The sequence below is a fragment of the Panulirus ornatus genome, chromosome 66 (genome assembly GCF_036320965.1).
Source record: "Panulirus ornatus isolate Po-2019 chromosome 66, ASM3632096v1, whole genome shotgun sequence".
NCBI classification, from domain to species: domain Eukaryota; kingdom Metazoa; phylum Arthropoda; class Malacostraca; order Decapoda; family Palinuridae; genus Panulirus; species Panulirus ornatus.
In genome coordinates, this window is record NC_092289.1 from 1,303,843 (window position 1) to 1,329,955 (window position 26,113).

Sequence of the window (26,113 nt, forward strand, 5' to 3'; positions counted from 1 at the left end):
TATATACATCACACGTGAGGTAAACACAACATATGATTGCATATGAGACACATAGAACCGCCAGCCACAAATACTCACATTCATAAATTTCTCACTTCAGTAACCATGCAACACCACGTACCATAATACAACATCGTAACTTGTTGTAGGAACAGTTGTTAAACATCCTGGAGGGGGAAGGATAGGCAATACTGGATTGAGGTGATCCTTGCGAGTGTGGCGGGTCCTCCAGACCCGTCCTCCTGGTCTCACGTTTGTAGTCGTGCTGGATTTTTAACGAAATGTATGGCTCGTGTGTGAGCGGTAGGAGACCTCCGCCGACCTGGTATGCTAATTTACCAAGACCAAACTGGTTTCCCTTGTCTCAGAGTGTATTATCCTGGTAGAGGTGAGTGTAAATAGCAGGTAAGGGTAGAAATAAAGCCCACACGACCCCACCATCTCTCACCCTAAGCAGGATTAAACCTCACATGGGTCCGCCATGATTCACCGAACCCTAATATTATAATTGATTTTCATCCCACACATATACCATTCCTCACCATGACTCCCTGATGGCAGTGAAGGGTTTAACCCTGGCAGTACGACGGTACTACGTTTCAGTACGACGGTACGACCCTTGGGTACGATGATTCGGTCATTGTGCACGACGACGGCACGACCTTGGAACACGATGTTATGACCCTTGAACACGATAATTCGGCCTTTGAGCACAACGGTACGACCCTTGAGCACGATGGCCCGACCCTTGAAAACGACGATACGACCCTTGAGCACGACGGTACGACCCTTAAGCACAATGGTCCGACCCTGGAACACGACGGTACGACCCTTGAGCACGACGGTACGACCCTTGAGCACGACGGTGCAACCCTGGAACACGATGGAGTGACTGACCTGATTTGGACTCTGCCACAAGAGAAATGAATTCATTGGACACTCCCACCCATCCTGTGAAAGGTGTCGCAGAAGAGGACACAGAGTGCACAAAAGATCTGGGGACTGGGGGTCGTGAGTTACAGGTTACATTGTGAGAGAAATGTTTACAAGGATTAGGCAACAGTGAATGAGTTGTTCAACAAGTTACTCAGGAAGTGAACCTTTTGCAAGGCTTATATGCTTCATACTCACATGAAGCATTGTGATGCAAGGCTCATATATTCAATGCTTATGTGAAGCATTATAATACAAGGCTCATATGTTGAACCCTCAACTGAAGCATTACTATTTTGACGCATTATGCGGTCGTAGTTAACCATAAGATCAGAGTTTTAAGATTATTTATGGTGTGAGTGTAACATGAGGGAGTGTAACCCATTATTTATGGTGTGAATGTAACATGAGGGAGTGTAACCCATTATTTATGGTGTGAGTGTAACATGAGGGAGTGTAACCCATTATTTATGGTGTGAGTGTAACATGAGGGAGTGTAACCCATTATTTATGGTGTGAGTGTAACATGAGGGAGTGTAGCCCATTATTTATGGTGTGAGTGTAACATGAGGGAGTGTAGCCCATTATTTTGCCTAGTACGCATGCGCCTAATGTATATTTAAGCTCCCCTATAAAGTTTATATTGTACCTTATTTATATTATTTATTATAGCGCTTACGTATAATTATTGAGTTTCTATATATAACTAATACTTCAAGGTTTTTATAGGATCAACGTATGATTATTTTGATGATCTTGGTATAGGCGGATGCTTCGTATATGTTTATATAAGATTTCTAGATATCAAATATTAAGTATTGACTGATAACATTATTGACTGTAGCCATATCAAGGGTAAGATTTCTCACGTCGTGTGTATATTGTGGGACTTGAGAGATGACATCATCGGGTGCTTGTCGAGGTGGTCCGGCAGGAGGCAGGTGCCCTTGAGAATGCCGATATCAGCCGCCAGCAGCGACCAGGGAACCAGGCGTGATGTGCAGGTGGTCACTACCTGGCAGGGTTCTGAAGGGCTGGGGTATCCCCCCTGCTGGAGGCAAGGTGGCGGACGCATCCTAGACGAAAACCAATTTTCCCATTTTTTTTTTCTTAGGGGAAAATACAACACGTTTTAAGAAGGTACAACGATGTCCTTAGGGAGCGTTCCGTTTTATAATGGTTACTTTTCGGTTTTTAAGGAAACTGATGTTTTTTTTTTAGGATATACTATTAGACTTCCTTCAGAATTTCTCCTACTTATGATTTCACACGTGATAATGGATCCATTCTGATAAATATGTGGCTAAAGCTGCTTCTTCCCAGACCTCTCTGTGGTGGATACAGAGAATACATGTGAAATACAGAGGACAATAAGCCGGATGGTCCATGACGAGGTTATCTGCTGGAGGACAGTACATGGGAAGGACAGATAACACAAGACCTGATGGTCTGTGACCAGGTTATCTGGTGGAGGACAGTACATGGGAAGGACAGATAACACAAGACCTGATGGTCTGTGACCAGGTTGTCTGCTGGAGGACAGTACATGGGAAGGACAGATAACAGGAGACCTGATGGTCTATGACGAGGTTGTCTGCTGGAGGACAGTACATGGGAAGGACAGATAACAGGAGACCTGATGGTCTATGACCAGGTTATCTGCTGGAGGACAGTACATGGGAAGGACAGATAACAGGAGACCTGATGGTCTATGACCAGGTTATCTGCTGGAGGACAGTACATGGGAAGGACAGATAACAGGAGACCTGATGGTCTATGACCAGGTTATCTGCTGGAGGACAGTACATGGGAAGGACAGATAACAGGAGACCTGATGGTCTATGACCAGGTTATCTGCTGGAGGACAGTACATGGGAAGGACAGATAACAGGAGACCTGATGGTCTATGACCAGGTTATCTGCTGGAGGACAGTAACTTTATCCTGTATTATCTTTTCCTGGTGGAGGCAGGAGGTTCCTGCCGTCGTGGTTGGTGGGTGAGCAGCGCCTCTTGTGTTGGTTTTATGCACCAGTAGGTCTGGTTGACTAGTCGTGATCGTCATTGTCAAGGGTCGTACTGCTGAGCTTAAGTAGTCGTACCGTTGTCCTGAAAGGTCGTACCGTCGTGTTCACGGGTCGTACCGTCGTGTCCAAAGGTTGTACCGTCGTGCCTTGCTTGACTGGTGAGGACAGTATAACTCCTTCCTTCCTATCATTTTCGTAATCTTTAGTTCCATCTCATTGTTTTTCCATCATCCCTCTGCCTAGCTTTCCCTACCTGTATTCTCCCCATCCTCCTCCTCCTCCTCCTCCTCATACTCTCTGTCCCGCCGAAACTACAACTAATAGTTATTCTGGAGTGCCTCGGGACTTTATCCTTGCCCCTCAACGTTCTGGAGTGCCTCAGGGCTTTGCACTTGCCCCTCTACGTTCTGGAGTGTCCCACGGTCTTGTACCTGCCCCTCTATGTTCTGGAGTGTCCCAGGGCCTTGTACTTGCCCCTCTATGTTCTGGAGTGTCCCAGGGCCTTGTACTTGCCCCTCTATGTTCTGGAGTCTCCCAGGGCCTTGTACTTGCCCCTCTATGTTCTGGAGTGTCCCAGGGTCTTGTACTTGTCCCTCTATGTTCTGGAGTGTCCCAGGGCCTTGTACTTGCCCCTCTATGTTCTGGAGTGTCCCAGGGTCTTGTACTTGTCCCTCTATGTTCTGGAGTGTCCCAGGGCCTTGTACTTGCCCCTCTATGTTCTGGAGTGTCCCAGGGCCGTGCTCTTGCCCCTCTACCGGTTTTTTCCCTCGCGACACATACCTTCCCCCAGTAACCACACACCACACACTCTCCCACTGCAGCAGTTGTCACCAGGCTTCACCGTCATCTCTCTTATCTCGTGGCCCATCAGGCCTCCACCCTCCTCCGCACAGACCGCATTTATGTCACTCTAAATTCTCACATTTGGCCTCATAGCCGTTGCCCACATGGAAAATATTCATTGTACAACACTCAGCACATGGAAAACTAATGAAAAAAAATGTTGTCCTGTTTTCTAAAAAGTTGACATCATTTAAACACGTTTCTCCGCATCAAATTCTATATACAGCCTCAACTCTCTCAGTATATTCAGCCTCATCTCTATATATACAGCCTCAACTCTATATATACAGCCTCAACTCTATATATACAGCCTCAACTCTATATACTCAGCCTCAACTCTATATATTCAGCCTCAACTCTCAGTTGAAACAAAACATCAGTGAACTCTGCAAAGTTGAGTCTTCATAACTTTGGCGTCCTTTTTCGCAGGCATGTGCGCCATTCATCGCAGCATCATCTCCCGCAGTATAATACTCCAGATCCTCACATGGGACACGGTTGCCACATTTGGGAAGGTGCAGGCCAGTCCTCCCTTTGTGAACAAGCCAGACTTCGACCATAAATCTTAATACCCACACGACTCACACCTGCACCTTCCCTCGTCCATATGACCGCTTAGCCTTATCGTATCTTCTTAATTTGTCCGTATTTACTTAGTGATTGAACGATAAACAGAGTTTTGAATCCTATTAATTACTTATGTTAAGTCGACTGATTTGCTTGCTTGTTGTCGTCTGGAATTCGTAGATAAGAACTTTCTCACTTATTTGATTTCTTACAGTTGTCGAATATGGAGCCCCAGCCATGTACGTGGAGCCTTATCTATGTATGTTGAGCCTCATCCTTGTATGTGGAGCCCCATTCTTGTATGTGGAACCCATTCTTGTATGTGGAGCCCCATTCTTGTATGTGGAGCTCCATTCTTGTATGTGGAGCCTCATTCTTGTATGTGGAGCTCCATTCTTGTATGTGGAGCCCCATTCTTGTATGTGGAGCCCCATTCTTGTATATGAAGCCCCATTCTTGTATGTGGAGCTCCATTCTTGTATGTGGAGCCTCATCCTTGTATGTCTCCTTCCTCATCGTACTATAACCTGCGGCTTCTGCAGTATAGCCATCTTGTGGCGTCACCTGACGTTCATTAGAGAGCGACTCTGCTGGTGTATTAGGTACAGGCAGTCAGGTGTTCACTGTGTCGCTTCTCTCGTGAGCATTATATCCTATTCTGATCGTAAAAAATGGAATGAGATCCCCTCTCATCTCTCTCTCTTTCCTTCTCCCCCTCCAGCCTCTCCTCCCTCCCACTCCAGCTTCTCCCTCTACCCCCTCCGCCTCCCTCGTCCTAATCCTGCTTCCTCTATCCATTCCTCTTCATTTTTTGACTCTCCTCCTCCTCTTCAGTCATCTAATCGTCCCTTATTAGCTTCTCGTCTTTACCTGGCTTCTCCCTATTCCTCTTTCTCCTCCACGTTCTTTTCTTCCTTTTCCTTCCTCCTCCTCTTCTCCTAACTGAAGACAATACTGGTAGATCATATCTTGTCTCCTCGGCCAGTCAGCCCCGGAGGAATGAATTCTCTCGCGCAGTATTTAAAGCATCAGATCAGTGCTAGGCAGGATGGGATTACCTCCAATCGATTCGAGTTTGTTTAATATATGACTTGAAAAAGAGTTCACATGCACTTATAACCTGGAAATGTTTCTGTAGAATTTGATGACTACGCTCTGTAGGCACTATAATGTCACCCAGTGTTTGTACTGAGATGAAGGAGAGCCACCAACTGCACATATGGTATTTGATTAACTTTCCCGTCCGTGAGACATACATGGGATTCCATTCGTGTGGTCTGCGGGCAGAAGCTACCGCCATTGTGTACATGATGATGTAGTGGGAGGGCGGCCGGAATAGCTCTCCATCCACCGGGGTTGAAAGACGAGAAGCCTGGGTTGAGGGTGTTTGATTCTCGAGTGCCAAGGAACACACACCCACGCCCACGCCACTGTGTTCGTTGGTGCCACGCAGTCACCACGCCCCTTTTCTCCCCTCAGTGCTGGGCCATCATATGCCTCACCCAGTACCAGCCAGGAAATCTCCCCAGATACCAAGTCATTTCACCCAATTTCCAACTCATGACAAACTACCTTCAGGCCACATCGTCCACACTACCTGCCTGCCATACACCCCAGGGAGTAACAGAGGACCAGTGCCCCAGAGTACCAAGCCAGTAGACTCCCCCCAGTATGATGCAAGCATGACCCTTCCACTTCCCTGCTGCTCCCCCCAGTATGATGCAAGCATGACCCTTCCACTTCCCTGCTGCTCCCCCCAGTATGATGCAAGCATGACCCTTCCACTTCCCTGCTCCTCCCCCCAGTATGATGCAAGCATGACCCTTCCACTTCCCTGCTGCTCCCTCCGGCAGGTTCTCCGTCAGCATGTGTGTGAGGGTCGGCAGCGGGAGGTAGTGACAGGTAGATGGCCAGGGAGGCGGAGTGATGAGTGGGGAGCGGGCCCGTGGGGGCACTGCCTTCCCATACCATATTTATTGCTCTTATATCATCCCCTATACCACGATAGCTTCCCCTCCTCTTCCTCCTCCTCTTCCTCCTCCTTCTGCCGTGCCTTCAAACGGTGGGGAGGGAAGTTCGCTGGAGAGTGCAGTAACCTCAGAATTACATCAAAGGCACCTGAAGAAGGTGTCCTCGAAGTCTCTGCTGGTGAGGCTGAAGCCTTGGTCTTCTGCAGGCAGGTGCTGCTGCTGGCGGTGGCTCATTAGCGTTGCACTGCACTGATGCACACATACACAAAAACCTCCACACACCTACGCATGACTGTCTTCATAGATTGGCCCAAGTCTAGTAAAGCAGAATTAAATAGATTAAGTAGACAGGCAGACGAATACTTGGTTGGGTACTTACTTACCATCAGATACGAATTCGTGTTGGACTTCCATAAATTAACGTTTATTTATGGGTAAACGTTGCATGAGTGTATGTTTTTGGTGTGTCGTGATAATCAGTATAACTCTGTAAGGTAATATATGTCCAGAGTACCTCATCTTCCCTGTTGAAGACACGCCTAGCCAAACAACCTTCCTTAACTTAAGCAGATCGTACATAGATTCAAATCAGGACAGATTTATATTATCAACACACAAGTACTATTCCCAGTAAATGTCTTTGTTTATATTTTCCTGGCCAGTCATTCAAGGTTTTTCTAACATGAATTGCCATTCATAACGTCGGCGGCAACCACTGCTGGCCTAATAGAGGCCTTGACCGGTAATTGGTGGGTGGGGTCAGGTTTCAGTACATCAATCATTGGTGGAGCAGCGAACAGTGGGCGGGGCCAGGTGACGTCATGCCAGTAAAACCCAATCATTTACGCTCGTATTCTTATTCTGTGATTGGTTAGAACGGAACAGCATAATATATTGCAAGCAGGTGTGTATACGAAGGTCTAATCATTTATAAATGTATTCTAAATATATATATCTTACAGAATCCTTCAACAATGAAAGATATAATCATTTTTCATTCTTAACCCCCAGATGTCGACACGCAAGCTGGTATATTTATATAGCATGAACACAGACAAATATATATGCATTTCAACTGACATACTGCACATATATAGGAAAGGTGTATATATATTTATAGTCCTTATCTTACTTCGTAAGAAGTGTATATATATCTTGTGTCGTGAAGTGGGCTGAACTGTGGAAGCGAATGAAGGAAAAACATGTAACTGAGAAATTATAACTCGAAGTTAAAATTAAAAATGATTGTATTATCGAAGTTATTCTGGTACTCGCTTGTGATTGGTAGGTTGACTGGGGGATGTGACGCCCTGATTGGTAAACTGGGGAATGACGTCACGTGAATACGTCGTAGCGACAAGATTTTTGATGGTGTAACTGAAGACCAGTCTGAGGTGTGATGACATATTTACTTATCATTTGGTCACCGTATGGTGGTCACTGGTGTCCGTCGGCCTAAATGACTGGCGGCCTTGTGTGACTGACCACAGCTCTTGACCGACTGAGCTCCCGTTTGACTGAACTGCTGAGTGAATGACTTAATAATGACTTGTTGACTGATGCAGTAGATGAATGACCAGTCATGCTGGGTGTACGGCAGACTGACTTACTGACATGACTGTACCAGTGACCTGAGTTATCTGCTTCCTTGACTGTTTGACAGTCCTGACTGATGAACAGATTTTGAATGATAGACAAACTTGACTCATAGTCAGACTTGACTGAGACAGACGTAGCTTATCTGTCTTGACTGAGGTCATGACTCTAACATCTGTGGACTTCTCTCAATTACTGACTTAAGTGACTTTGGACATTTTTGATTTCCAAACTTCTCTGACCTACGGACTGGCCATTAGTGCGACTGATTTCACTGACTCATTGACTTTTCTTGTGGTCTGGACTTGACTTAGTCACCGATATGACACATCTGGACTTGACTTAGTCACCGATATGACACGCATGCAGACTACCGGGGTAATTGAGTGGGTTGTTTGGGTGTCTGATTGGGTGACTGTCGTGGACAGAACTTGGAAAAGCTGATGTCTGTCTTTGCTTACGACTGTATTGTCTGTTTTCCTGTTTTTGCTGATTATTGTAGAGAGCAGTAAGTGGTAGTGTTTTTGTATTGTTGTGGACAGATGTTGGGGGACACATGTGATCGAAGTCTAGATGGTCAGACAGATGGTTCTGTCTAAAGAGACAGGATTCTGTTTACCTTCAACCGAGCGCGTGCTGTGACTTCAGGCATCAGACGTGTCCCAGGACGGTAAGCTGTCGAGGTATTAGGGGTGGAGGCAGGGAGGGACGGAGGGAGAGGACAAGGCAGTAGTTATCAGGGAGGGGAGTGAGTTATGGTGAATGGAGAGAGAGAAAGGAGGCGGAGGGATTAGCGACTGGGCGCTTAATCTGGTGTGGCGGTAGCAGATTGGTGATGTGATTAAGAGGAGGACTGAAAGACCGGACAATTGTGAGTCGTAGGAAGAAGTGGAGGGTAGAAGGATGTAGAGGATTAGGCTAAAGGATTAGCATAGGGCGAGGAGGAGGAGGAGGAGGATACTGGGCTGTACAGGAGGGTAGGATGTCACTCAGCAGGCTGGCCGGAGCGACCGACGGCGGAGAACAATCCTACAAGAGCGAGAAATGGTCTCAGGTTATTATTATACAGAGGGTGAGGGAAGGCTTGGGTGAGGGTCGGGTTGGGTGTGGTAGATCCGTGGGTGCTGCAGGTGACGGGAGATGAGTTGAGGTGCAGCAGTGGGAGGCCAGGGGCGGTGGGCAGGCTGATACGTTAGGTGGGTTGGAGGAGATGAAGAAGCATCACCCACCCACCCCAGGGGAAGGAGGGATGGATGGAGTGATGTACGACGTGGGTACAGCGGGGCGGACAGACGGATGGGGAGGGTGATGGTGGGCGTGTGGTGGCACCACTTGAGATACTTGATTAATGATCTCACAGTTGCTGCTTAATGATAGCAGGGCAAGAGCCGAGGACCAGGGAGTGGTCCTCAGGTAGGTCGCTACTGGTGACGCTGATGGTCGGGCAAAGACCACCACTCTCACAGAGGACCTGCTGGGAGGACCATCAGTCACCTAGAGGACCTAGTAGGAGGACCACCCGTCATCCAGAGGACCTGCAAGGCGGGCCTGCTGGAGGGACCACCAGTCATCCATAGGACCTACTAGGAGGACTACCAGTCACCCAGAAGGCCTCCTGGGAGGACCAACCGTCACCCGGAGGATCGGCCAGCCAGGAAGACCACCCATTACAACATTCTTGTCGTCTGTGGAAGCCTATAATCGTCACTGTTCTACAACCTGATAAACAACGGTTGAATATAGTCATTACTTAACCTTATGGGAAGAAAACATTATTTATGGAGGTCCTCCCTGCTCCCCTCCAGGTGAGCCGGCCTCCTGGCTGTACACTGATACTGTCGCACGGGACCTCATCAACGTTACCGTCGTTGTTGTATTTGTTAATTGTAAATATACATCAAAACAACGATTGGTCTCACGAAGGGAAGACTTGTCTGGGGACGGGAGACAACGCCCAGTGGATGCAATTGAGGGAAAGTTTGTAAGACGTGAAGATCCCGTCATGAGTAACTGTGAGGTGTGTTACCAGAGCTCCCGTCATGAGTAACTGTGAGGTGTGTTACCAGGGATCCCGTCATGAGTAACTGTGAGGTGTGTTACCAGGGATCCCGTCATGAGTAACTGTGAGGTGTGTTACCAGGGATCCCGTCATGAGTAACTGTGAGGTGTGTTACCAGGGATCCCGTCATGAGTAACTGTGAGGTGTGTTACCAGGGATCCCGTCATGAGTAACTGTGAGGTGTGTTACCAGAGCTCCCCTCTTGAGTAGCATTGAGGTGTGTTACTACAGCTCCCGTGATGAGTAGGTGTGAGTAGTGTTACTAGGAATAATCGCTGGGTTTTGTGGGTTGTGTCCGTGCGGCATTACAGGCGTCGACCGCCATAGTATCTTTTTGGAAGCCGATGTCGAAGATGCTTCTGATGTCCTCCACGACGGAGGAGTGTGTGACCGTTACTGCTGGAGTGTGTGTGTGAGGCTGAGAACCACATGATGGTCTGTGTCATGTTGACAGACCGAGTCTCCTTCTCCCGCAGGTGGGCCTTCAGTGTCTTCTCTTTTAGAATTCCACACACAACAAAATGTAAAATATATGTACATAAATGTGTGAGTTAATGTATATGTCGTCCACTGTGCATGATAACATTCTACAACCGGCTGGATGTTTAGGACGAGGCTCGCTCACGGAGACCTGCAGTTGTCTTATTGTAGGGATGTCATCGTGAGTATAGATGATATAAACATCCCCAATGAAGACGGAGCCTCATTCATAGGCTTAAGTCCCCTTAGATAGACTCTCGAATCTCTTACGGTCAGGTGGGTCCCTTCAGCAGCGGTAAAACCCCTTATCCGTACGGTCAGATCCCACATCCGACCTACTAATTATTCTTTGGAGGGGTTGGCGATGGTGGCCAGTGCGACCCTTCCCCGGCATCCACAGGTAGTTCACGGTTAAGGTTCATTACGGATCCTGCTGTGTTTATTATTCATTAACCTATCAGGCCAGACCATTTGTGGGTTCTCTTAATGTATGTGTGTGTGTGTGTGTGTGTGTGTGTGTGTGTGTGTGTGTGTGTGGCTCACCCATGCTTGGAATGTTGTAAAAGTGGCGTAACGATTCGGGAGTTTTTACGCGTAGCCTAGGTGGCATACAGACGCTTTAGCGTTAGCCAGCTTACTGCTTCAAGAAGAGGAGGTCGGATGAGCGTTATTTAGACCAACTGTGGCGTGAGTGGTCGTTGATCATACCTGGGGCGCGTGTTCCGCCTCACTCCTCATGTTGATGATGGTCAGTTGCTGGTGTGATGGAAAGTGTGGAAAGCCGTCATTAACCTTAATCTCTCCCCCGTGGTGTGTGTGTGTGTGTGTGTGTGTGTGTGTGTGTGTGTAGGTGAGGGTGGGAATATATTTACAGAAGACACTATTTCGTACGATGGTTGCGTTTCGTCAGCGTTTCTTCACGGACGAGTTCTCGGCCAGACATCACTAGAAACATCCTTCGCAAAGTAGCAGATGACCTGTGGTGGTGTTCATGATGAGGTAGGTCAACCACAGCTGGGGGCGTGACCCGGTGTGAGTGCTAGGCCAGGTGTCTCCCCTCTCACCACACGGGTCCCGGCCCTTTGGTAAACAATATAAACACCCCAGACGCCTTTATCGTACATTTGTTTACACTTTTGGATGATCTAGTATTTTGTTTACGTCTGGTAATGGATTTTTCTCAGCAGTTTTAAACTTGTGTTCGTGTGAGGAATGTTGGTTATTATGATCTCCCACAACACATGATGGATGACACTTCTGAGACCACCACCATCTTGTTGCTCTCCTAGTGTTGTGTACTTAACCATTGCTTTAAGATGAAGTAAATAAGTTTAAATGTCTTGTAAATGAGTTTAAATGTCTTGTATTCTTGGCTAAGCCAACCTTGGAGCTACCCAAGCCAGGCCTATAACTTACAAAGAGACAGAGGAGGTTTATCAAGACTCTCCAGGTTTCTGGTCATTATTGTATCTTGGTCATTGTAATATGGGAAATTGGATCGTGGCTTTGTACCTCCACGGTGTATGACACCTTCCACAACATATGATCATTTATATTATTATGTGAGTGACTCACACTCCCTCATTCATGAATTTTTCCTCACGATATATGATCCTTCTCATATTTGTAGTGAGGTGGATCTCCCAGTACGGTAAGACAGGTTGTAATTTATAGCACACTTTTTGTCTAATGTTTTCTCAGACGTTTATTGTTCGATATTGAAAACTGTTAGCCATTTGAGCAGGACGGTACAACCTTGGCTTGATGGCGTGGTTTGTCGAGGGTCACGCCTGTGTACAACCCATTGATCCTATCGTCGTGCATGTGTCGTACCGTCGTGCGTGTGTCGTACCGTCGTACATGTGTCGTACCGTCGTGCATGTGTCGTACCGTCGTGCATGTGTCGTACCGTCGTGCATATGTCGTACCGTCGTGCATGTGCCGTACCGTCGTGCGTGTGTCGTACCGTCGTGCTTGAGGATCGTCAGGTTATATACTTAAGGGTTATACTGTCGTACTCAAGGGGCGTACGGTCGTCAGTAAGGGTCGTGCTCAAAGATCGTACCATCGTGCTCAGGGTTCGTACCGTCGTACTTACGGTACCTTAGGCTCAAGGGTTGTACCGTCATGCTCAAAAGTCGTACCGTCGTGCTCCTGGAACGTTCCGTCGTACTGAAAGAATGATCACTCGGCTGTATGGACGAAATCTCAGACACTTATCCCGGAATGTCGCCTCTATTGGCTGATCATAATCGCAACTTTATTTCCTGATGTCTTTGTTCCAAAAACTTAGAAAAAATATTCATAAGATTTGCCTCGTACCAGAAGTGCATCAATCTGGCCCCCGAAGAAGTACTGTCTAGGTGACACTGTGCTTCTGCAGGAGAACCACGGAACTCCTTCCTCACCTGCCTACATCACCTCACCTCACATCCTCATACCAGCTCAGCACCCTGAGGTGTATCATGTCTGTATGTACCCAGTAAAGCACTGTGTTGTTACTCGTGTGTCCGTACTCCTCTCTCAGTTCTCGCCATAACTGAAGTTGGTTATGATGATAACAGATCCCACCAAAGTAGTTCCTTTCATCATGATGATGTTTTCTCGTCGGTAATCGCAAATGTAACGAGGCAAGTCATTCTCGACACACAGCAAGACATATCTCCTGCATGACAACGAGCGCCAATGACGGGGTCATGCATGTAGAGAGTCATGACACGGTACGCATGATTGTGGCCGCCACTTAACCCATGCGATCAGCCGCCTGCGTTGCTATAAGCGGCAGGATGTGAGTGACTGTATCAGCTCCGCCAATCCTCCTGGTAGGCGCACAATACTCGCTGATGAGGTGTTGGATCGTCCTCATGACCCGGGAGTTCGCGTCGCTATCGTCGTATCTAACGCCATGTAATCACCATAACTTGTCTGCCAAACCCCCAGATTCAGTCTTCTATAACTACCAAAGGCAAAATCCCAGCCTGTGTGTAACCTGTCGTGTCTTGGACGAATCAAACGACGGCCATGTCTTCACAGAGGTTTAGTTGAAGAAAAGGTATTGTGGCTTGATTATCCTGTGGCGTGTAATTATCAAGGTTACAAGATACTGTCCAACAAAAGCTTTATTCATGGCGGATATAACGTCGTTTCTTCTTCTTCTGTTGTATACATATATACGTTTACAGATACTCGATGAATAGCGAATGCTATCATGAGATCTTGGCTTGCCCACAGGACTGGAAATATTGTTCCTCTTATGATTAGAATGAACCAGAGATGACCAGCTACGCTGATCATCAACCTCACTCCTGATTGTGCTCTGGTCAAGATCCCAGCAGTCGTTGTTGTGCCTTGATGAACGGGTCATGGATTCACACACTACATCATCAAGTGAACATATCTGACCCTCCATTAGTACTGTGGCTGCAGTCTGCTGATGATGGCTTGAGGGAGGGGTATTGTTGGACCAGCTGGGGAGGCCAGGGGTCAGGTGGCAGTCACTGCTTTGTGTCTCCCAGACAACCTCGGCCACCTGAGCTGAAAACCCGAGGCAAGACAGTGCCAACCACTCTCTGTCCGTAGGGTAGGGATCTCTGGGTATACTTCCTGTCTTTGGTCGGTAATGGTATTGTGGCTTGAGTGCCCGTCGTCCGTAGAGGGTTTGTTTACTTTGTGGTGAAGCATGTGAGGAAGGCAGGACCACCCGCGCTGGGGGGGACTCGAGCGGCGTGTGGGGGGGTGGGTTTGGTGGATGGGGGTGTGGGGTAGGTGGATGGACGTGTGGGTTTGGTGGATGGGCGAGTGGGTAGTGTGGAGTTGGTAGAGGAGCGTGTGAGGGAGGCAGGGTTCCCTGAAGGTGGGGATCCCACTCCTAGAGGCCTGTGAGAGAACGAGAGAATTGGGACCAGCGAGGGGAGGGTGGGGAGGTGCTGGTTGTATGGAACAGATGGGAGGGGTGGGATGGGAGTTTCATTAGGACAACTTTTGTGTAGAAATGTCATGGTATTGTGGGGAGGAGAGAGGAAGTTCGCTACAGCAAGTGTCATACAGAGGAACTAGGACATGACTGAGGCTAATGGAAGTCTTTAGAGAACGGAAGAGGGAAGGAAGGATTGAAGGAAGAAGAGGTCGGGAATGAAGAAGGATGAATGGAAGGAACGGAGAGAGGATCGAGGAGAAGAAGGGGAGAGGGGCAAAGAAAGAGAGAGAAGTAAGGGGTGAGGGAGGTTGGGCATGGCAGCTGCGTGAATGGACTGCCAAATCACCGCATATTGTGGCCACTGGAGATTTTATATGAGCCGTCGGTTGTGGCCCATCATGAATATGTTGATTTCATTCACAAACTCTGGAGGTGTAGACTGGGAACCTCGGGTCGTGAGGAGGAGATTTTCCTGCCATTGTCTGACCTGCTGTTAAATACATATTGTTGTATGGACAAAGGCCACCCTGTAAGCAGGGCACTTCATCTTATAATCTCTTTTATTATTAGAGAAACATCGTTGCCGTGAAGGACAGGAAACTGGCGGCGCCCACACGGAGAGTCAGTCTTGCTGTATCATAGTTGGTGGACGGCTGAGGAGGGAGGTCTTCAAGGTTATGCGTGGCTGTGTTCTTTGTCAGGTCGCCATTGGTTCTGTTGGCCGCTTCGTCGTAGCGAGACTCCCTCCGCATCAGTCGTGTTGGTCGGGTCGTAAACACTTCAGATACAACGCAGTCTACTGTGCAGCAACGTGGCATTACTCTGGCCATAGAGACAGTAGCCGCCTGGTGCATTACTTTGGCCATGGAGCCAAACCATTAGCATTAACGTCACCGGGACAATCTGGGGCTCTTGTCCGTCACTCCTGGCCTGAATGGTCTGATAACCGACCCTCGTAAGATATTGCCTCCTTCCAATACAGAGACCACGTGTACACATACAGAAAACCAAGTATACACATACAGAAGACCACATGTACACATACAGAAAACCACGTATACACATGCAGAAGACCACGTATGCACATACAGATGACCCATATACATATACAAAAGACCATGTATACACATACAGAAGACCCATATACACATACAGACAGAAGTTTATTCTTCATTGATCAAAATCTAATTTATGTACGATTACTGTCAGATATAACAACAGTGTCTGTTACCTCTATTAATTGTGTCTGTTATCAATGATGGTAGGGTATGTAATTATGCAGATAACTGGTCCAGTGATAGAGATGTGACATGATACTCAGACCGTCAGATCAATTTTTCTGACACTTGTTGCATAGCTTCATCATGTTATGTTCCCATCTGTTGTGGATGGCAGTAATAGTGAGGTACCATGAACATTAAGCTACCGAGCGGTGCTTCATATGTCTCTACATGTACCGTAATCCTACCATACCTTCTTCTCTTCTTCTTCGAAGTGCGTCCTCGTCCTTTGCTTCTTGTAAGGTCTGGTCTCGCTGATGACCCTTGGTCTTGACTTGGTCTTAAAAAGAAGAAAATGTATTCAGCAATGAAGATGGAGGGAACCAGAGAGGCGTTTTTTTTTTTTTTTTTTGGGGGGGGGGGGGGCAAGCGCGTACCCTTGTGACGCGTCCAGCTATGCATATTACATGTCATGTGCGTAACGATGGTCATACGCATTTTATGACCTGAGAGTAACGCGATTTTCATACATATATTTCATGCTAGAGTAACGCATGGTCATGCATAATTCATGACCTTTGTAACGTGAGGGCTAGGCATATTTTCTAATGACGTAGTAACATGATAGTCATGCATACTTAATGCCATGACGGTAATATGATGATCATGCATATTTAACACTCTGGACAGCAATCTTTAAGACAGTAACCCGTGACCAACATGTGGTCATGTCTGTATAATTGTTACGAAAAGAAACTTCAAAATTGTGGAGAGATCAGGTGATGTGTGAAGGTAAGGAAATACCCAAAAGTTACTTCTCCCTGAACAGTTGGAAACTTGGAGACATAAACCTCAACCAACCGAGTTAAAACAGGATTTTATCTGGTTTTTACGTTTTAGTGAAAAATATGATGAAATGTAAAAATTGAGAATCAATTTTGTATTGGCTTGTAATCATTACAGATGATTTGTTTCTTCTGTTTTGTGTTTTATTTGTATATTTTATCTAATTATTGATAAGAATCTCTCTAAGGTAACAGTGATCGACTGCCCTCGGATGATCAGGTGATTACAACTGTAATATAACCTTTTTGAAGTGGTATACCGGTATACCACTGCATTTATAGTTTATATTTCTTTCTGTTCATCTTTTGTTGACCTTTGTATTTGTCATGTGGCTTGAGGTGTGATGTATTTAAGTGTGTCTTTATTTGGTACTGACCTTGATGTTATGATTACAGGCAGCTGCATGATAACCAGATCCATACTATCGAGCGAGGCGCCTTCCAGGACCTGCACCAGCTGGAACGACTGTGAGTACCAGACATAGCCATCTGTAAGGGGGTAAAGGGACGAGTCAAGGGAGGTGGTTCACCTAGCTTTAAGGCAGGTGGTGGACCTGGTTCTAGATGAGGGGAAGGGGTTCACCTGATTCTGAATATTACTAGGTAATGGACTTGGTTCCAGGTAAAGGAAGGTACCTCTCTTAGTTCAAAGTTAGAGCAGGTGATGAGCTTCATTGTACAGTGGTGGGGCCTGGGTGTGAGGACGAACCTAACTATGAGTATGGATGCTGGTTGCCTAGAGTTACGTGAGGACAGGTGGTACACCAAGTTCCCTGTAGTAGGTGGAGTATGGGCTGAGCAGCAGGTGGTAAGGAAGTGGATCTACAAGTGTGTCCTTGTAACGTTCTCCTCACCAGTACCTGGTGCCTAGTGTGAATGACTAGTGCCTCACGTCTGCCCTGTGATGCAAAGTTACATCACGTGACTGTTTGATCACCCAGAACTACACTGTTATGATGGTTATATAGTACACTAGACCGTCGCTAGAGGGAGCCCTCAGGACACAGGTGGTGTCAGTGGGACGACCTACCATGTACCACTGAAGGATGCCACTGTACTAGGCGTACCTCGTACCCTACAACTGCCCCCACAGTTGGCGCTACACGCCAGTGAGGGACCTCATGATCCACGCCCTTTTCAGTCGACTCAAACAGATTTCTGACATCACACACACAGCTGTAGGGGTGATGGTAGGCTATGATAGGCGCTCCTACCCGTTGCAGGGATGATAGTGCACCATGATAAAGTCATCATTCTTGTGGCAAAAATCAAACAGATATCCATCATGTTGTGGTATATTTATTCATTAATTCATTTATATTCATCGTGTTTATGAGTTTGTGGATTATCCTCTGATGTGAATTATTTGGTTGATGACGTCATGTGCAGTAGACTGTTGAACAAGATATTATGGTGAATAATTTTGTATGCATGGAGGCGAACTCGCCATCGTCTGCGTCATGGATCGATCGCGTCACTCCTCCTGTGGAGCAGATCCACCGTAAACCCGGCCCAAGATCTGATGTACACAAGAGGCTCACGTCTGGTGACTCGGGTTAAGTTGTGGGAGATGATTGGTCGAGTGTTGGCGATTCAGCGAGACTCAAGATTGGTCGATACCGTTGATCTTTTGTTGAGATGCATCATATAATTGAGTCATGCGTTTTCATTTCCCTGGTACTGGACGTAGCGCAGCCTTGGGCTGCAGGAGCCTTTTAGAAATATCTTAGGTAACACCAGGACTCTGTCATAGAAATTGGTCCTGGGGTGATTATGAGTAGATAAGTAGATATATGACAGTGTACCTGGTAGACGTCACAGCGAGGGGCAGAAAGGTGTGTATTTCACGAGATAAGAGAATTGCCAGCCTGGAGCCTGATGGACGTGGCCACAGTCGGTCGGTGCTGGTGTGTTGCGAGACTTGTATGGAAACCTCCTCATTGACTCTCGAGTTAGGTTCTTGCATACATCTCCTGGTTTCTATTGACTGGCGCTGTGTGCCCTATTTTCTTTTTTTTTTTTTTCGTTGGTTTGACCTTTGACCCGGGGTCTGTTTCTCTCAGGCCGTCCGCTTTTCAAGAGGGTGGCCTTCATTGTTCATTGATGGTCTGGCCTCTGCTATCAAGATTCAAGTGTTTGGTCTTTCTAATAAGGTTATTGTTCCGTTAAATAGTGAGTCATTGTGCTTTATGGTAAAATATCCTAATAACTTCTCAAGTCCATTGATAAAAGTTTGTTATAGAGTAGTTTCATGTGAATATTATTGTTATTTCTTACGAGTAAGAATTGGTTATGCGTTACACACACTATTGTTGACACCAGAGATATGTTCTTTCTGTCGTTTGATAAGGAAGAAGTAACCATTATTGTGCTTCCCAACTCTATTCATTCTCCTCTTTTCTCCCTCCTGTGTTCCGACGTTGTTTTCATGCCGATGGTTTTCTTTCCCTCGTATTGTTTGGTCTCTCTTGTACATTTCCATCACAACAGCTCATGTGTAAACCTCAACTGGCTAGGTTTGTTGTGTACTAGCGAGTGAGTCGAGACCTGTGACCGTAGGGCGAGTCTACCCACGCTCGGGTTAGACTCAGTCCTCTCACCCGCTAGCCTCAGTATGGCCGTCAGCTTCAAGTAACAAGTCGAAAAATCTGTCACACGTTCTTCAGGTGTTAAGAAGAATTCATTCTACGACCACGTACATTCTCACTCTGTCAGTGGTCCAGGACATTACCTGCGCTAGTCATTGACTCGCTGGTTTTGTTGGGCGCTGGCCATGAGCCTGCTGCACCTGCATGACCCAGGCAGTTGCCGCCACGGTAATCACAAAACATGGACCAGACTCGAGTACATGACAGCAAATTAGCTAATGATCGTTAATTAAGACAGTTAATTTTGATTAATCTGAATATATCCAGTTTATAAAGTAAATTCAAAGGATTGATATTCATGGTTCATATTGGACTCATGCAGCGGTATATTACAGTGTTTACATGAGTGATTATTATAACTTTTGCATTGTGAAACGGATGATATTGTAAATAGAAGGATTTTATCGTATCGGTTTCTCAGTATTGGACACACTGGAGTCATTTATTGCATGTGTCATGTCCTCTTTTCTCTCTCTGTTCTTCTTGTTGATCATCCATTGTCTTTATTCCTCTCTATGTTGTCTTTGGTCTGTCTGTCTGTGTCTATGTTGGCCTCAGCTGGTTCTGGACACTGGCCGACCGAGACCTTAAGTCTGGCTGAATGGCCACAGTGAGGTAGCGTCAGGAACAGACGTCTTGAGCCACCGAGGAAAATCCTCGCTTGGCTCCTCCTTCTTTCCTTTACTTGTAGAAAGTGATGATAAAGGAGGGGAGGAGCTCCAGCCATCTGCTTCCGTCCCTCTTGGTCACCTTCTGTGACACGTAGAAGGTACGTGAGCAGTCTCTCTCTCTCTCTCTCTCTCTCTCTCTCTCTCTCTCTCTCTCTCTCTCTCTCTCTCTCTCTCTCTCTCTCTCTGACACATCACCTGGGATAAATTGTGTCATATAGTCAAAATGTTGTTATACATTTCATGCGTATCGTTGTTTTCCTTCTGTGGAATTGAAAAAATGTTGGGAGCTGCTTGATAACCAATACTCACACATCAACACAGCTGGGGAAGGGTTCATACCAGCCTCCTCACTGGAGTGCTGGCGCGGGAGACGCTTCATGACTAACTTCCAGGTACGCTGGAAAGCTTGATCCTCAGCCACCACTCAGAGGTCAGCCTCTTTTAGCATGACAGGGACGCATGAGTGTCAGGCAACACGACGGAAGGCACAAGACGCCGTAGCTACAGCGAGAGGAAGCCGTACAGACATCCGAGGCTCGGAACAGTTCATCTCACCATCCTCCAGTATTGAGGAACATCTCGGCCAACACAACGGAGAACTTGAAGAACTCAGTGAACAATTTACGACAAAGTATATCACGCCAGAGAGGTTCTGGAGGAAACGTGTGTATATATGCGATCAGCAGCCTCAAACAGCCTGACTGAACAGACGAGCAACAATATAACTTCGCTCCACATCGAGGTCTGCAGGTACAGACGAGCTTCCACAAGTCATGTGGATGTGAGGTTATGAGAGTCACCACCAGAATTCCAGGCATAACCTCAGAGTCCAGACTCCCCCTAGAGATACAGTCCACGTCAGAGGAGTCCACGCTGTTGAGGATGACAGAGTCACACGAGTCCGGGACCTGGAGATGATGTCTTGATCATACAGTCACTGGCCAGCTGAAGGATCAGTCTACCTTCAGGAAGCTGATTCCGTGAAGTTCACATGTTTGTGGTGAGGTCTGTGTGTCGTGCGTGTGTGGTGTCTCGTTATAGATTTCTGTGGTCTTTAATCTTGCACCTTGAACACCACGGGACGACCTTTTGGTCTGATGGCGTGCCCTTTGACCTGACTCATAAGGGTTTAGTAAAGGGTCAAGCCGTCATGCTCAAGATCGTATCCTCTTGTAACGTCTTTCTCATGGGTCGCACCATCATGCTCCTGAGTCGTACATCATGCTCATAGGTCGTACATCATGCTCATCTGTCGTACATCATGCTCATAGGTCGTACATCATACTCACGGGTCGTACATCATGCCCACGGGTCGTACATCATGCTCACGGGTCGTGCATCATGCTCACGGGTCGTACATCATGCTCAAGGGTCGTGCCATTGTGCTGGACGGACTTCAGGAACTGGAGGACGAGCCATAATGTTGTTCTTGCTGTAGACTCGCACGTGTTCGGATGCTTGAACTTGTGTGTTATTTGGAGTTGACTTTGTATTGGTCGGCAACGGCTTGCGCTGCCTGCTGTAACCTTCTGGTGCTGGGCGGCGTAAACAGAACGACAGGCTTTTGTTTCTTCGTCACTAGGTTGTTGATGTTTGAGTTGTAATTAATCTTAGACAGGTTGTTTGCGTCAGTGGAACGAGTGATGGTAAATATTTGCCTAGTGTTCCTAAAATTGTTTGGTCTGCTGTGTGACGAGGTCGGCCAACACCCTGGCTGGCCCGAGCAACAGCTGCCGTGCGCACGAGCGCCGGAGTGAGGCCTCTTCTGCTCATGTGACCTCACGTTTTTGAAGATCCTCCCCCTGTGTAGGGCAGTGATGTGGCTTGTGTGAGATGATTATGGTGGATGGACGTATTTTATTAAAGAAAATGGGAAAGTTGTGTTGATATGGGAAGCGAGAGTAAACATAGTGGAATGACGGAGAAGAACACTTACTGTATGATCATACACGGTATACAATAGTGTATTGCGGGGGAGTCTGGTGTTGCCAGTGATTGGGCAGAGGTGTAAAGGGAGCATAACTGACCTGTTTCCTCCCCTTCTCCGCCTCCTTCCCTTCCTTCCCTCCACGTCATCCCCCTCGCCCCATTCGGGTCCTCCTGTCTCACCCCTCCCACTCCATCCCATCCACCTCTCAGTTCCCAGTATGCTCGACCATCGACTGGTATGTTTTGCCGACTACCACGTTCATCCTGTGAGCGGTAGGATTAACAGAGGACGAACAGGATCTTTGTCCAACCTTCCTGTATCTTGTCCTGCTTCCGCCATCTCGGTTCCCACATCCTCCATCACCTTCCCCTTCCTCCTTCTCATTAACCTCCCCTCCCTCCCTACACCTTAATCCTCTTCATCCGCCTCGTATTTCTCCTTCCATCTCATCCTGTTTCTCCTCCTCATTTCCCTCCTGCATCTGTCCCTACTTCGTTCTCTTCCCTCACCTCCTCCTGCTCCATCCGCATCATCCTCCCTCCTCCTGCTTATCCTTCACCCTCGCCATCTCATCTCATCCTTACTCCCTCCATCTCCTCATCTGATCCCCTTTCTTTCATCCCTCCTCTATCCATATGAATTCTCATCTCTCCATCTTGTTTGGTTCTCCCTCTTACTTCCATCTCTCCCTCACCTCTCCTTCATCTCTCCCGCCATCCCCACTGCTCCATCACTGCCCGGGAAGGTCGCCTCCTTCCAGGAACAAAGAGTTGTCGTGTATGTTGATCCAGTAATTAGGTCGAGACTGTGGTCTCTACCTTGGCCAGCTGGTCTGGTGAGGCAGGTCTGGACCCAGGGCTCTCAACACTCAGTATTGTTTGGTCTTCAGGAGTTGGAAGTGATAGAGATTAAGGTCGGCTGGAGGACTCTGAGGATTGGGGGCTGGAAAAGTGGATGTATATTGGGAGGGTTCAAGGGGGGAAGAGAGTGAGGAAGCAGGTCGGTGTTAGAGGACTGGTCATGCCAATCAGGAACTCGTGTTGAGTTATTTGTTGTAGATGGTTAAGGACGGGGAAAGGAAAAGGCCTCAACATGGATCTCAAATTATTCTTTAACACTGTACAATGATTTTAAAGAAGATATTCAGCATTGGGTTTTGTAAAGAAAAAGTCATCATTGTTATGATATACAGTAATATTTGGTGTGATTTGATTTTTTAAGTATATTGGAAGGTATCAAGCATACCATATATAGTATATGATATATGAAATGTCTTGAAAATTAGGTTTTTTCTCCCTGTGTCTGAACATGATATACCTTGAAAAAAAAAGTTTAAGAATTGGACGTGTGTATGTATGTGCGATGAGACATTATATTAGTAAGTAATTGATAAGTTTTTTACTGGTTTATTTGATGCTCTTGTGGTTCTCATTCATCATGAGTTGTAGGGAGGGTATTATTATTTGGAGTTGTAGATATTTGTAAAGTTGTTGGTCGTTAAGATTTTACCCCATAGATGTAGGGTAGAAAGTGCACTACCCACGTCCCTCATGGGTGTCGTAGAGGGCGACTAAGAGGGATGTATATGGGTAAGGGGTGGTAGCTGGAACTCCTCCCCTCCTGTATATCACCCTCTGAAAGCAGGAACAGAAGGAACCAAATGAGGATCTGTCGCAGTTCGTTCATTTGTCTGATCCTTACGCCGCGCGTCGCCCTCCAAGGCGGGAAGACAAGCAGGGATTAAAGAGAGAAAAGAAACTAACTCAAGCCAGAGCTGCGGTGATATACGCAAACCATCCATAGTTACCCCAGGCCAGTCTAGCTAGATATATGTTATCTCAGGTTGATAGAGTGACGGACGGTAACCCACCTCCCAGGAGCCTGTGGTGCATGTGTTCCTCCTCAAGGGTGGTGTCGGGTATGAATGTACGTTACTGTGTGTTATACAGGAGGGAGCCGTCACCAGCCGGGCTCTGGGCCGTACATCACCCTCTTGGTGGTGACGGGGAGACGTGTGCTCCCCGAGGCATCCTCCTCAGCCTCGCTCAACCCCGCCCCTGCCAGCGACCGGGTCGTTATTTCATTAAAGCCTGAAGCACGACGGTACGGGCCTTGAGCACGACGGTACGGGCCTTGAGCACGATGGTACGGGCCTTGAGCACGACGGTACGGGCCTTGAGCACGACGGTACGGGCCTTGAGCACGACGGTACGGGCCTTGAGCAAGACGGTACGATCCTTGAGCACGACGGTACGACCCTCGAATATGATGGCTTGGCCTTTAACCTGACTCTTCATACGCAAGGGTCGTACCATAGTGTTCAAGGAAGGTAATCTGTGGTTTTTGATGACGTAAACTGTACTTCCTTGAAGTGGTTTAACATCAAACCATTATACAGGTTTAAATGAGGCTGACATGACAACCCTCCAGAGCACAAAAGATCATGAAATAATCTAAAACTTATTGAAATATAAAATGACAACAGCAGAAGACGCCCCCAACATTCCACGTCGTTATCAACCGCTTCATCGCTGTCGGTCCGCTTTCCTTCGCTCACGAACCACTCTTTTTCGATCCCGGGGACTCGCACAGCGTTCTCTCACCCATCATCCATTAATTCTGGAGGGACTGAGAGGGACTGGAAAGCAGCAGCAGGTGGGAACCATCCTCCATCGTCTGTCTTTAGCGATCGTCTCAAATTATCACTCGTTTCTGGGCCTCCAGAAGGTGGGCCCGGGAGCCAGACGGCTACAAGACTGGAGGACTTATCTTCAGGGAAGGCCAGACCAGAGGAGTTAGTTGGCTGGAATGACTGGGGCGAAGCAGAGATCGCGGCAGCCCCGTAGCAGACAAATTGTTAGGTGTGTTCGGTAGGATGTGTCCAGTTGTTGGGTACGCTGATTGGATGAGGACACGCCCTGCCGTAGCCACGCACCTGCACCCTGACCGCCAGGAACAGTCTGATAGATAGCCTCTCACATGACGTAGGAGGACACGCATGTACCTGTGTTAACCTGCTCGTCTGTCTGATAAAGCCTCAGCCATGGCCACGTAAAACCCCGAATATGTCTTTCTAAAGCCACGTTTATACACAGTATATAATACCACATACATGCCCATGTAAAGCCAAGTACATGTCTGTATAAAGCCACATGTATGTACTGTACATTGTATAAAGCCACGTAGATGCGCTGTACTTTATATAAAGCCTCGAATTTATCCTTGTAAACCCAAGTAAATGTCCATATAAAGCCATGTATATCCACATTATATAAAGCCGCATACATGACCATATATAGCCACACACATGGCATCACCCAACTACACGTATGATATACGTATATCAACACAGTGACTTATGTGCACACACTCACAGACATACACACGTACCCATCTCCACTCCTCCTCCCCTACACCCACATCCCACCCACACCCACACCCGCTAACGACAGAAGTAAACAATTGGTCGTATCCCTCATGTGACGCAAGTCTTTACTGTTGTATAAATACATTTTCAGTAAAGATTTCTTATTAGCATATGAGTGGGGCTCCGGGAGTAATGTGAATAATTTAGTGAATAAAAAGATGGATTATTGGACAGCAAACATGTCGGAACAAAGTACATACAGAATACATTTTCAATGTCTATTAAATTTGTGTGTGTGTGTGTGTGTGTGTGTGTGTGTGTGTGTGTGTGTGGCGACAGTAACACACAGGTTGTGGACTGTCCTCATACTGGACAGTGAAGCTGGTCAGTTGTTATACAGACTTTAACTGGTGACCTGTGGTGGTTTCCTACCCTCGCTCAGAGCTATGACCCTCCTCACCCTGCTGGTTTTTTATAATTTCCCTCCCTCACTTCCCTCATTCTCACCCTCCCACTCCCTCTCTACCTCACCCTCACCTTCCCACTCCCTCACCTTCCCACACCCTCACCTTCCCACTCCCTCTCACCCTCACCCCTTCCTTCCCTCATTATAATGCTCGGTAATCCATTAGTAGCAGCACAACCATAATAAGACCTTGGATGGATTATATTCAGTAATGGCCTGAAGTAGGCAAGGCTCTGCCTGACTGCACAACATAAAGCAAACAGAATTTACAGCTTCACAGCCACGGATGTAGACCACACAACGAAGGATGCAGTGCTCACACTGTACACCATCCTGGTCACACCACGTCTGGAACACACTCTTCAGTTCTGGTCATGTGAAACGAAGAACCACGAGAATGAATACAAAGAAGTGCAACAAAACTAATTCCCTTGATCAGAAACAAGCCTTGTGAGCAAAGTTCCAGAGATGTGAATTACATTTTCTAAATCTGACAAACTCCGAGGAAATGTAATAGATCTATAAGAGAACAGTTTCTTGACATTAGATAGAGATTCTGCAATTGGAGATAACAGTG

General features: G+C 47.1%; 1 protein-coding gene across 4 annotated transcripts in view; it reads left to right on the forward strand.

Moving 5' to 3' along the window:
* LOC139746765 (protein slit-like) overlaps positions 1-26,113 on the forward strand; it is a 737,327-nt gene that overhangs the window by 469,529 nt on the left and 241,685 nt on the right. For all 4 annotated transcript variants that reach the window (XR_011712223.1, XM_071658271.1, XM_071658273.1 and 1 more), the window contains exon 3: positions 16,851-16,922. Coding sequence is in view for 3 of the 4 variants with exons in the window: in XM_071658271.1 (XP_071514372.1) it covers positions 16,851-16,922 (72 nt within the window). In the remaining variant the exon portion in view is untranslated. The remainder of the gene's footprint in view (positions 1-16,850; positions 16,923-26,113) is intronic.